General features: G+C 47.5%; 1 protein-coding gene across 1 annotated transcript in view; it reads right to left on the bottom strand.

Moving 5' to 3' along the window:
- Positions 1-13,895, bottom strand: part of NPAS2 (neuronal PAS domain protein 2) — a 98,788-nt gene that overhangs the window by 34,791 nt on the left and 50,102 nt on the right. Inside the window, exons 5-6 of the mRNA XM_024744027.1 lie at positions 11,661-11,781; positions 10,558-10,671 (exon numbers count right to left, since the gene is read on the bottom strand). Coding sequence (XP_024599795.1) covers positions 10,558-10,671; positions 11,661-11,781 — 235 coding nt within the window. The remainder of the gene's footprint in view (positions 1-10,557; positions 10,672-11,660; positions 11,782-13,895) is intronic.

The following is a 13,895-nucleotide window of genomic DNA, read 5'->3' as shown; positions in this document are numbered from 1 at the left end:
GGTTTCTAAGTGATTCTATCTATAATGGGTCTTCTATCTATAGTGGTCTTCTACCCACTAACATGAATAAATTCCTTTTACCAAACATAGTCTCTGAACGCATCCACATAAATACTAACAAAGGTTTCCAAACATGAATATAAAGTGGGTAAAATAAAAAATCGTGGGCCCGAGAGAGTTTACATCTGTCAGTCGTTGGCCTCAACAGATTAATTTGTAGGGTGAGCCAAGGAAGTCATCAAGAGAAAGGAAAATAAGTCCACATAAGGGAAGGGCCTGCAGATGTGAACATCAGCATAATAAAAAGACATTTAAAATTCCCCAGATGTGAAATATTCTCTCTGCTTGAATCTGTCAGACATCTCCCGCCAGAAAACAACCTAATAAAATTCTCTTTCAGGATAGCAAGACCTTCCAAGTGAACATCTGAGGACTTCCCAGGCATTTAAGAGAAAGTCTCTTTAATCTGTCTCTAAACCATGAGCTGGTTTGATCCTTTCGGCTGCTAAATTCACGTGCTGTCAGTGATTTACAGCGAGGGGGACAAGGTTGGGAACACCAGCCGCCGACCACTTCTTCAAGGGGCAGAGCCTCAGATCATGGAAATTAAGTGGGTGTTTTGCAGACCTTGCCATTGGCCTGGGTGTCTCCCAAGGTGGTTTTACCAGAGTCCCTTTATAACTTCGAAGGCTTTAGAGATGGAAATCTCCCAGGAGGGAAATTTCAAGATTGCTTGGAGTCTGCACTTGATAAGCCAGATCTTTTACAGAGGGGCCTGGAACTGAGCAAATTCCTTCTAAACAAGCTTCTCCCTCCACAAAACCTGAAGCAGATGAAGGCCTGATCAAAGGCGAATGTGAATCAAAGCTGAAAGTTGTAACAGAGGGCAAGGGGAAAACCTTGGGGGAAAACCAGGGGGAGGAGGACACTTTCAACCTTTGGCCAGTTGCATCTGCAATGACTTGTACTCTCTCAGCAGAAGCCTTCTCACAAATTCTAGAGTCAACGAGAGCAGGCTGTGCCCTGGGACCTCCTGGTAATAGGGAATACTTAGAGTAACTTCTCTGGCACTCCTTAACCCGAGGTGGTTTAAAAACATTAATTAAGGATTTAATTAGTTGTTTCGATTTAAGTCGTAGAAAAAAATAGATCTAATTACAACTGGCCTCCCTAGCCTCTCAGAAGGATTAACCGCTCATTGCAGCACAGCCCCACCTTATCAGATCTCTGACTGCTTCCAGACTTTTCCTTCCCCCGCCACCCAAGAGGCGTGCGTGTACGCACTCACGACCAACAGAAGTGACGAATGCTTGCTATTGATACACTTCCTATCCCCACCCCCCAGTTACTCAGAAGTGATCTGAGCACAATCTAGTGAATCACGACAGTGCGGCCTGTTTTGTTTGAGGTGTGTTATTCGTAACAATATTTTACAACATTTGTATCTTGTGTAATTATAAAACCCAATATACTATCAAAGATAAGTACTTTTGTGGTTATTTGCCGTGTAAAAGGATCCAGTATGTGTTTGCATCCCATTAATACAAATAATGAAAAACTGTTTTAATCTGTAATAAACTGATTTATCGTGCAGGGACTGCAAAACACTAGAGATATACTTAATTGTTACCTCTGCCCTCCTCAAACACATACGAGGACACAATCCCCAGAATAAGTATTTTACTTTGCGTCAGACGTAAAGGAGACTCTGGGTGCCATAATTAGATTATTTCGAGGCAGACAGAGAGCCGTTATTCCCGACTGATTTAGTATGTTCTGGAATGGAGAAAATGTTCACCAAACTATACTTTTTAGTGATTTACGTGTTCTGTGTAGAGTGAATACATAGCTTTTATAGTATCCAAAAGAAGAAGTGACCTTGTCTTTCCCAAAGCTAAAGAACTAGCCTTCCCCACGTGGGAACAGGGGCGAGGCGTCTGTCTCCAGCTCTGCGTGGGCGTCTTACCCACAGCAGGCGTCCAACGTGTGTTTATTGAATGATGCTCTCACGAGATGACCTTCCATCTCACGGCTTAAAGCCTAGTTCGGGAAGAGACCTTCTGATCCTGGCCAGCAACCAACAGGCAGACCTTAAGACCCCAAGGTGGCTTCCCTTCCACAGCCCAGCCTGGTACTGCCGGTGGCTGGCGCGCAGTGGGAAGGTGGCCCACGGACACGGTTCTGGTTCCAGAGGCTCAGGCTGACTCACTGCCCCCTGATGCATTAACACCGGTCAGAAGGACGCCTGGGTGAGATGGGATGTGAACCAGCTGCAAAGCACTCCATGGAAGACAGTCAAGCACCCGTCGTGGGCCTCGTGCTTGGAGAGATGCAGGATGTTAAAAGGGTCTACGGGGTTATGGATTCCCTTCTTTACTCCCAGATCGTTCATCACTGAAGCCTCTGATTTCAGAGATCCCCAAAGAACTTTGCTTGGGCTGGCATTCTTAGGATCCCCAAACCAAGAGATCCCAGAGGTTCTCTGGAGGATAAGAATGATGAGGTGTGTCTCACTTGGCATCCGGGGCTGGCTTCCAAGTCTGCCTGATGACAGAGGTGAGCTCCCAAACCAGTCATGACGAGGAGATAAGGATACCATGGGGGCAGGGAGACCCCAGGGGGTGTGAGGACGGGCTTCCAAAGGGATAGGAAAGATGGAGGGAGAGGCAGGGATGGTGACAGGGAAGGTCAGCCAACAGCACAAACTGGGAATAAATGGAGAAAGAGGTAACTTTTTCTCCTCAGCATCGGTTCAGCCATCAGGCCCACACAGTGGAGTATTCTGATCAGAGATGGCCTGCTGATAAATTAGTCGCAACAGCTGTAGGAAAACACACTAATAGTCCACAAGGAGAGTGACAAATAGCTTTCTCTGCACTTCTTGGAACAAACGAAAAACAAATCCGGTAGGTGTCTGGGAAGACGTGAAACAGTTGATGAGGAGGTTTGTTAAAGGAAGAATGAAGTCCCTGAATTTCATTTGTGATAAATGTCCAAAATGTTTGGGATGGAGTGTTAGAATGTGGAGGGGAAAGTAATTTTCTGCACCTTCATGAGAAATCATCTCTAACTACGTACTCTTTCCAGACTCTCTTTCTCTCTCTTCACAGTATCCTTCCTCCAGTGTGTTGCGAAAAGCCAGCCGGGTGACTGGGCTCTTAGGAGAGTGGCAGCGAGGTAATCCCGTGCAGCTTTTAGCCTGGGCCACCACCCATCTTGCTGGGGTAATACACACTTCTTCTTTCCTTTCTGCCAGTTCTGTTTGGCATTCGGAAAAAACAATGTCGGAGAAAGGCTGAGAGCCACACGAGGGAGCTGGGGGTTTGCAATGTGCTGGACTGAAGAAAAAAAAAAAAATCACCCTACTGGGAAAATACATGTCTTACTTGAATTTCTTCTCTGCCCTGGCATTCATCAATTAAAATGAGTATTCGTCGGGGCCAGGAGCTTGTGAGGGCACAGATAAGGTCTCCCCCAGACGGTTGGTCCACAGGGCCTGACTACTGGATCCTCAGGGGAGTGAACTTCCTACAGGCCCTCGTCCCCTCCTCCAAGTGGATATCTTGTGCATACTTTTATCACAATTATCGGACAAGCCGGACAAAAGTTCCCTGCTCCCGGGCTGAAACAAGCAGGAAGATGGGGTTGATAAAGGTCTGACCGTTCCCCACCCCTCCATTTTAACAGGTGCTCGTGTGGAATGATGCCCTTGGGTAACAATTTGTTCTTGACTGTGATCGTGATTTCCTCTGCAATCTAATCTGGCAGCAATGGCTGTGGCTGGAGAAGGACGCCGCGCATCCCCGTCTGGGTGGCAGGGACACTCTGCTTCTTACTCTCGGGGGCCTGGGACACACAGATCAGACTTCCCTCCACGAAGCTGTCCTTCAGGGCGAAACTCACATGTCCACTCCCAGTGAGGTCTGGTGGGCGTGCGGTTGGTTCCCTTCACTGAGACGTCTCAATTAGTTCGGCTCAGGGAAAAAAAACCCCAAAACGCCAAAGCCGTAACGTGAGGCAACCTACGGAAATCCCACAGAACATCAAGGGTTGAAAGCTGGAAAGCGTCCACTTCTGCCAGCATTTCAAATCTGGTTGCGTGGTTAGAGGTGAGTAGGTAAAATGAGGGCAGGGAAACTTTTATCCTCTGGTGTGTGGTTTCTGGAAAGCCCAGAGCAGCATGTTTGCTGAGGGTGACCTACTTGGAAGCACACCAGCCACTTTTGAAATACTGCTTTCTGGATTTCAGTCAGATGCACACTTAAATCCAAGTCTGGGGGCGGAGGTCGGCTCACAGAGAGGACAGCCTGCTTCCAGACACCAAGTTCTTGAGGAACGGGGACCGGCTTCTTAGGACCCCTTCAAGCTGCCCCTTCTTAGGACTGTTCATTATGCCTGTGAACATCATCTGGACGGTTCCTTCCCAATCAGACTGTAGGGCTGGGGCTACCTGACTTGGGTTGGGGGTGTATTTATTCGAAAGCTCAAAAAAAAAAAAAAAATCTGTTAGCAGACAAACATAGTCCCAAATAAAGTAATTTTGTTTCAACTCTATTCTGGAAACAGTGGGCAGAGCAGAGGTGGCCCAGGGGCTGCTCTGACCAGTGGTCCACCCCGGGGCTCCAGGCCACATGGCTGGGGTCAGAGTGGGCTTTTTATGGGGACAGGATGAGACATGTGATTCTACATCCCAGCTTAGATTCCTACAGGAAGCTTCACAGAGCAGGATAGAAACTGTCCCGAAGTGAAACAATTCGAAGAAAACTACTTTCTCATCCCATTTCCTGACACGTACGTCTTCACACTGATTAAAAATCTAGGTTAAAGATGGGAAGTCCCGTCCCCTAGAACATCTGTGGCAAATGATGGAATCCTAAGGAGTGACCAAGACGTAAGGATACAGATGTAGGGAAATTCCATTTCGCTCAAGTATATAGGCAATGGTTGGTGTGTTTGTCCCAGTGCCCAGGAGTGTGTGTTGGGGGGGAGGTAAGGTGGCACAATTGATGGGTGAATCTGGAAACATCCAATTAGAGAGTTTAAGCCCGTCAACAAGGGCAAAAGTGCTTTGTCCTCCCCCGCCCCGGCCTCCCAGGGTCATAGGGCCAGACGGATCTGAGCAGGTGAAGCTGATGGCATCTTCATCTACATGGTGTAAGCGTCTCCTCTCTGGCTCCGTCCCACCCTCTCTTCCCTGCCCTGCAGCCTACACATTTAACTTGGGGCCTTTCAGCTTAAGGCCCAAGGGTTCCCGTGGATGTAAGTTTGGGGTAGCAGCCAGCACTTAGCAGCCTGGGTTCCCATCTATCTATCAGATGGGTCGCTGAGATGAGCTCTAGGCCGGGAGAGGTTGTCAACGACAGTTCTTGGGGGGCTCCCGAGTGAGGGGCCTGGGAAAGACATCAGGAAGGGGGCCACTGGCCTCCCAGCACCCCGAGACCCCAGGTGGGAGGGGGTCAGTGGGGAGTGAATGGAGGCCAGGGGTCAACTTCTCTGACCACTCAGCACTGCTCCAGAGGCCTGCCAGAGCAGACAGTCCACAGGGCAACAGAAAGTAACACACTCCAGTTTACCCAGTGTGTACGAAAGTGGATTTCATCTTCGCTTTGGATTTAGGGACAAAGAAGTGGCGGGAGCCCTCCAGGAAGCTGCTGCCCCTTCCCTGGAGTGTGCTCGGGGCTCAGCCAAGGCATGCTCCATCCTCAGCTCCCAGGGAAGGGCGTTATTTCCCCACAAGTCAGAAGTCTTTGGCCTGAACCCTGGATCTGCCCCCTTCCACCTGTGCATCCAGGGCTGAGGACTGAGCCTCAGTGTAGGTCAACCTGAGTCCATTGGGCACTTATTTATATGCCAGGCACAGACCGTGTGGGCCCAGGAAGGGGAGCAATGAGTCCACAGGTGAGTAAAACTCCCCATCCTTTCCAACCCATTATTTCCTCTTGACAGGAATCAAACAAGAAGACATCAGACAACACTCCTCAAACTCCTCAGCCCTACAGAAATGATAGGACTTTTCATGGTAATGGACCAAAGGAGGGTTTTCTGCATAGTTCTTTGAAGTATGAGCAGGTATTTTATGAAAATAAAACTGATTTGCAAGGCAGAAATAGAGACACAGATGTAGAGAACAAACGTATAGACACCAAGGGGGGAAGGCGCGGGGAGTGAGTGGGATGAACTGAGACATGTGGTGGGATGAACTGGGAGATTGGGACTGACATGTATACAGTAATATGTATAAAACAGATAACTAATAAGAACCTGCTGTATAAAAAATAGTCTTAAAAAAAAGAAAATAAAACTGATGTTCACGGTCATATTTTCTATCCTTTACCTATTGCTCCTTACCCTGTGCCTGCCTGGGACCTTGGGGAAGCTGCACGGGGTGGCCTGTGTAATAATCGTGCTTCTGGATTTGATGCTTTGACATTTGGGGCCGTGCTGACTCTAGAGGGACTGCTCCTCTCAGGGTCAAACAACTCCTAGAGATAGTAAACAACTCACTTCCAGTGTACGTTTCGGAGGCAAAACCAACCCATCCAGAGTTCACACCCCGCACCCTCTCCTCTATCAGGCTCTCGTACTCTGAGCCACTACCCACCTGCCCTAATCCCCGCACCCCCCCCCAACCCAGGGCCAGGACCAGCCCTTACACCCGACAGCCTGCTGTAATTATTCAAACCAGCCAAACCCAAGCCTGCTTACTCTGCCTCGCCTGCTCTTTTTTGCAGAAACCATAATAGAGGCCTCTGCCCACGTTTCCTGAGCTCCCTCTGCTTTTGGCCTATCCTGGTGCCCCCGTGTGTGGCCCTGCATGGCGTGCTGTGACCGTTTCTAGGGATCTGTAAGCATAAACCTCTTCATCACAGTCCTTTCCATGTCTGTGTGTCTTACCATATTTAATTTAAAACAAATCTAGGGTACTCTTAAAACAGCCTGGTACATGGGCACAGGACACGTGATGTGCACGGGTACAGACATCATGGACCAACAGAATGCCAGGCGCCGGGGAGAGGCCTGTGTTTGCATCTAAATGTGTAATCGCCACCTCGATCTGTGGGAAGCAGCAAAGCCTGAGGTTAAGAGTATGAGTTCAGGGTTAGAACGGCTCTGAATCTGGGTCTCTCACATCCCACCTGTACACTTGAGACTTAACCCTTTATGAATCAATTTCCTCCTCTGTTAAGATGGAATGAGGTCTTATATGTGGAACCTAGAAAAATGGTACAGATGAACCGGTTTGCAGGGCAGAAATGGAGATACAGATGTAGAGAACAAACGTATGGACACCAAGGTCGGGAAAGCGGAGGGGCTGGGGGGCGTGGGATGAACTGGGAGATTGGGACTGAGATGTATACACTAATATGTATAAAATGGATAACTAGTAAGAACCTGCTGTATAAAAAAATAAATAAAATTCAAACAAAATGGAATGATGCCATATATCTGGAGAAAACTATAATTTGAAAAGATACATGCACCCCAATGTTCATAGCAGCACTATTTACAATAGCCAGGACATGGAAGCAATGTCAATGTCCACTGACAGATGAATGGATAAGGAAGATGTGGTATATTTACACAATGGAATATTACTCAGCCATAAAAAAGAAGGAAATAATGCCGTTTGCAGCAACATGGATGGACCTTCACTCATACTGAGTGAAGTAAGTCAGACAGAAAAAGACAAATATCATATGATATCACTTCTATGTGGAATCTAAAAAAAAAAAGATACAAATGAACTTATTTACAAAACAGAAACAGACTCACAGACATAGCAAACAAACTTATGGTTACCAAAGGAGAAAGGGGGTTGGGGGAGGGATAAATTAGATCAGGATTAACAGCTATACACTACTGTATGTAAAATAGATAACCAACCAGGACCTACTGTACAGCACAGAGAGCTATACTCAATATTTTGTAACAACCTGTAAGAGAAAAGAATCTGAAAAAAATATATATTCATATATATACACATATATACATAAGACTGAATCACTATGCTGTATACCTGAAACTAACACAACATTGTAAATCAACTATACTTCAATTAAAGAAAAAGAAAAAAAGATGGGATGACGCCATTAGGACCATCTCATGAGGTTGCTGCCAGGATTCAATGAGACAACCAGTGTCAGGACTGAGCCCAGGGCCTGGCACTGAGGAAACACTCCTAAAAGGTGAGCTATTTTTATGATCCCATCATTCCACGTTTATTGAGAAATAAACCTACAGAATCAAATCTGAATGATTTCTTATGTTAAACCTTACTTTAGCGGCCAAAAATGGTTGAATGTTGGTGACTTCATAGGGTTCCATCTTAGAAACTCATCTGACTGACACCTTTTGCTGTTTTAATCCAAGTGAGAATTATAGTTCAGTTTGTCCACAATTACATTTGGAGACTCTTGTCTCAAGAAAGCTCCCCTAACTTTGGTTTGTTTAGCAGGCTCTGCAAAGACACTCTGGTTTTAAACTCTTGGGTTTAAAACTTCCACTTTCAATGCCGCGTGTTTATAGCAGTAACAGTTCCCCCCACCAAAAAAAAAAAAAAAAAAAAAAAATCACACATAACTTCCACACATCCTTTCAGGCAAACAAACATTGTCTCAACTTGAAGAGAAAATAAAGCCTTGCTGGTTTAAAAAAAAAAAAGTCTCAGGTATTCACAATGAAGCCTGCCTATTTCCTTGAAATCCTCTAAAATGTGATAAAAGACAGGAAGCTTCAAAGCGACGCCCAGTAGCATCTTAATGAGAGTCGTGGAAATGTACATTCACAGGATAACGCTGCTCACCAGCCAATCACAACCCGGTACCCATCATTAAGTGCGTGTGCTGTTGTCACGGAGACACGTGGGAGCAGCATCCCATAATTCCCACAGACTCGGCACTCTGGGGACCCTTCCTTGCATGCGGCCAACTGGGATGGGCTGCTACCCCAGCAGCTGGCATTATGGCCACGGTACACATTTTAAGCAAATTCCAAACCACTGCTTATATTAATTCAAGGATAGAGGTGCCTGGCACCACAAGCAAGAGGAGTGCCATTAAAATTCCTATGGAGTGCCATGTAGCGTTACAATGGGGCAGTGTTTCTCAAAGTCCATGACCCTTTGCATCAGAACCCCTAGGTTGTTTTCCAACTGCTCAGTCCCAGCCGCGCCCTCAGGTGTGCTGAACTAGAATCTTCTAGGGACATCTGAGAGTCTGCATTGTAACAGGCTGCCTCACCCAGGGAGCCACAGCACCGGGCTGGCACCACGTTGAGTTCTCCACGAGGTACCCCTTAGGTCAGTTTCTTTACTTCGTCGTGTGGTTCATTACACATGTGTCTCATGAGGTTCAGGAAAGCCTCTCAGATGAGTCGGATTAGACAAGGGCAGGTCTCGGCTTCATCCCGCTTCGCCCAGATTTAGGGGCCCCCTTGGGAAGGCTGCCCTGCCACCACTCCCAACCACTCGGGCACCCCGAGCCCTAGGTGGGGAGCTTCCGCAAAGGGCCCTGAGTTGGCCAAGGAGCCCATCATCCAGGCATCAGCCCTGAACACGGGGCCTGGAGGATCGTGCTGTTTAGCCTATAGTTGGAGCCTCTTAAGCAAAGCATGTATATGTACGCAAATAACATACAACAGGGACCGTCATTAGGACCCAGTGCCGTTACTTTGGCTGCTTCTAGTGGAAACTCTGGGACTCATCCGACGGGGGTAATAGACTGGACCGTGGGTCCAGAGTTAAACAACAGCAAGCGAAGCACCACAGGTCAGCTGCCAGCATCCACTCCCTTGTGTCTCCCACCGGCGCACCCCCTCCTTCGCGTGGCTCACCTTTCTGTATTTGTTTCCCTTTGCCATTTTTTCTCCTCCCCTCTTCTCTCTTTCTACCATTCCCTGTCAACACTTCCTTCTATTCCCCCTGCCCCATCTTTGCTATTTTATGAAATGTTAGAGCTTTCAAAGTTAGGTGTTTTGTGGGTTTTGAGGACTGGCCACTCTGTGCTGGGCTCCCCAGTGGGGCTGCGTGTTGGGACCTGTGTTTCTGAATCTCTGGCATCAGGCCTGCATCCCCATTTTGCCTGGGTCAAAAGTAAAACGGATGGGCTTCCCTGGTGGCTCAGTGGTTGAGAGTCTGCAGGCCAATGCAGGGGACACGGGTTTGTGTGAAAAAAAAAAAAAAAAAAAAAAAAAAATGCAGAAGCCAAGGTTAGGGATCTTCATGTCACAATGAAGCCCTGTTTGGCTGTGTGTAGGCTGAGCCTGTTCTTTATTAACCGTTAAGTTGCTTCTCACAGCATAGAACTATTCCATTAGCCTGAAAATAAATAAATGAATAAGGTATGTCTCAGGGGGACGTCACGTGCTGGCATAAACAGGTGGGGATGCGTGTTCTTCCCGAATGGGAGGTACCATTTAGGAGCACAGAAAACACATCTTGGGAACACAGAAATCCAAATGCAAATATGGAAAGCACATATGCGCCCCTCCCTCCCGCCCCTGCCTGCACGTTTGCATGAGAAAAGCCACTGCCCCAATCATACGACAATGAACGCTTACCGTTGTTGTAAGAGCGAAAATTTCCTACAAATTTTATGTATTCATAAGTTGGAAATTCCTTTGGGTTCAAGCTGCCTCTGAGAAGATGGCAATAAAACTCTAAGTCGTTGTCAGCTGGGCCATTAAAGGAAAAAAGGAGAAACAGGGAATGAGAGCTCTACAGTGATTCTAGACTAAACAAGTCGCATCTTGTGAAACCCACAGGGTTTGGTCAACACATGGCCGGGCTATTTCTCTCATTATGACTGACTTTCAGACGTGGTTTTATAACCTTTGCAACACAGGTTTTTCCCCTCTGTAGTTTATAGATGTTTTGCATTCCATACTCGGACCCGATTAGTCTTAATTTGCTCACAGATGTCTGTGGTTGGTTCTGTCGGCCTTAATTAGTTCTGGTTGTTTTCATACTGTATATTAAAATAAAGCTGCTCAGAGCTGCTCTCCTTAATTTAATCTTTCCACTTTGCTCTGAAGGAAAATCAGATGTACCATGGGACACATTATTCACGGAAAATGGAGTAAGGCTTGAGTAAGTACAAGGCACCTTTGCTACTGCCGTCAAAATACACGTTTCATTAGGTGACCGGACCAGCTTTCTATCCAGGTCGCCAATTTTGACAAAAACTTTAAAATTCCATAAAACCTGCAAATGTATATAAATAACCAGATGACAGCCTCAGAAGAGAATTTGGAGTTTTGACCTAATTATTCAGTTTTTAGTTGGTTACTTAGTATCACAAATACAAATCTAACCTCACAGTGTCCTCCAAAATAAGATTATTCACTTATTTTTGTACACTTTATTACTAAAAGGCTCTCATGTGGGGAAAAAAAAGGGATCTCTTGTATTACATGCAAAACAAGTTATTATTCTTAAGCTCTGTGCTTTAAAATTTTCCGCATAAAAGTTCAACGTCTTCCATATTCCAAACTCCGGTTTTAGCTTTGAACTTAAAATATACCTCTAAGGATCTTGGAAATGTTCTGAGTCACAAGGAAAATTATTTTTAAAATTAGTCCTCCCTTCTTAATTCATTCTAACCTCCTTTCAGAAGTGACATTCTCATCTTTCTATCTCGTAAAACCAGTGAAGTTAAACTTACATTTTAAGTGTTCTGGGGAGGGGGAGTCCGTCACAAGCATGTGGGAAGAAAGCATTTTGTAGACTTCTGAGTGTTCTTGCTCTGGAAGGAAACGTAACAAATTCTGATCCGTGACATCCGACTGGAAAAGAAAAGAAAGAGAACCAAGGCACACATTCCACAAAGACGAAAAATGAAAAGCAAAAGCTGAAACTTCGTGACAATTCAGAACCGGTTTCTGAAATGAGAAGTTCCAGATCTGATTTTCTGTGAAGACTCTGTAATTTTGAATTGTAATCCAAAAGGGTTTACCTGTTCCAATGCAAACGTGCTCTTACCTATGGGCCTGAGAAGGAACTAAGACTCAAGCCAGACAAACACGCATTGGAGCCCCGTGTGCCGACAACACCCCCGTGTCCTGGCTGGGGCGGCGTGGCTGGCGGGCAGCCCCCGCTCGAGGCCAACCACGCACATGAAGGCCCCTGAAGAGCCCATGGGTTCCTTTTCTGACCTCTAGGCCAGGAAACGCAATGGAGTCTAGACTCAGTGTTATCCAGCAGAGCGGTCTGTGATGATGGAAATGGTCTGTAACCTGCACGGGCTGTTAGGGAAGCCACCAGCCACATGGCTTCAGAGCGCCTGAAACACGGCTCGTGTGACTGAATTTTGTTGGTTTTTTTTTTTTGCCGCACGCACAGCTTGTAGGATTCTTAGTTCCCCCATCAGGGATTGAACCTGGGCCCCGACAGTGGAAGCACCGAGTCCTAACCACTGGACTGCCAGGGAAGTCCCTGAAAACAGAATTTTTAATTGTATTTAATTTTAATTATTTTAATTGAAATTTAAATCACCACGTGTGGCCGGTGGCTCCCATACTGGACGGTGCGGGTTGGAGATCACGGTGGGGAGAGAGGAGACAGGCACTTCTCCATCCCTCAATAAACTCACCCCCTCCGACAGCTTCAAACACCGTCTGTGCACACCCTTTCATCTGCACGCCAAGGCAACTCGCTCTTGGGTGTCCTGGCTTCACATCCCATCTGCCTCCCAGATGTACTTGGGGACCCCAGATCCACATACATCCCCAATGTCCTCATTATCTCCTCCCCCCACTGTGTTCTGTCCCCACGTGTGGTGTTGTCAAGCAGTCACCTGCCCATACCCGACACCCAGCTGGCATCCTTGACCTCTCCCTGTCGTCTTCACATCCAAACAGGGTCTCAGTGCTGTGAGATTTTCCTCCCTCGAACTCCGTCAGATCCATTCACTCCTTTTCCTCTGGCCTCTACCCTAGTCCAGGCCATCATGTCCTCTGGGCAGTGATCTGGCCAAACTGGCCTTCCCACATCACCTTTCGTCTCTGTCCAATTTGCTCTCTGCCAGCGGCCCCATATCAGACCAAGTCACCACCTTGCCAACGAACACAACATTGTAAATGAACTCTACTCCAATATAAAATAAATATTTTAAAAAAACAAACTTTCGTGGGCTTCCAGCTGCTCCTGGGATGAAGCCTTAGCTCCCCAGTTCACTAGTTGGGCTCTGCAGAGCACAGCCTCCGCTCCCAGCCCGTCTCCAGCCCTCCAAACTGCCTTTCCTCCGGGCTGCCGGCTTTCCTCTTCCTCTGGGCCGCCCCTCAGGCTGCACCCTCAGGCTGGAGCATCCCGCACCCTCTGCTTGTGCTCAGGAACTCCCGCGCTGCCTTCAGGTCCTGGCCTTGAAGTCCCCTCCTCTGAGAAAGCAGCCCTGACAGCCCCTCACCCAGAACAGGACCACTGCCCCTGCTCCTCTGGCCGCCGCGCCCGTGTCATCTGTACCCACTGGGGAAGGGCACATCTGTGACCACGTAGTAAGCCCTGGGACGGCTGGCGAGGCAGGTGAGAGCCCTGGAGGTGGAGTGTGAGAGCCAGCTCTGCCCTCCAAGCTGCACTCTGCTTGACGGGAAGATGACGAGGCTGTGAGGGTGACACGGGCTGCTTTGAGTCAGCGGCCGATACAAGGGCACACGGCAGATGCCAGGCGTGATAGGGGTTCATTAACCATGTAGGAAACAACTCCAGGCTTTCTTGTTCTTTCCCATGATAACGTGTGTCCCCTGCCTGCCTCTCCCCTGTACCCCTGACATCAGATGGTGCTTGGCCTTCAAGAAAAACATGTTGAAGAGCTGAAAGAACAACATGGCAAGTGCTATGATGGAAGCGAAAACCAGGCGCCTGGAGAACTCTGACCATGGGGTGCAGAACCCAAAATGACGGG

This window comes from Neophocaena asiaeorientalis, unplaced genomic scaffold (assembly GCF_003031525.2).
Source record: "Neophocaena asiaeorientalis asiaeorientalis breed wild unplaced genomic scaffold, Neophocaena_asiaeorientalis_V1.1 scaffold114, whole genome shotgun sequence".
NCBI lineage: Eukaryota > Metazoa > Chordata > Mammalia > Artiodactyla > Phocoenidae > Neophocaena > Neophocaena asiaeorientalis.
Note: the sequence above shows the minus strand (reverse complement) of the source record. Positions and strands in the feature narration are given on the sequence as shown.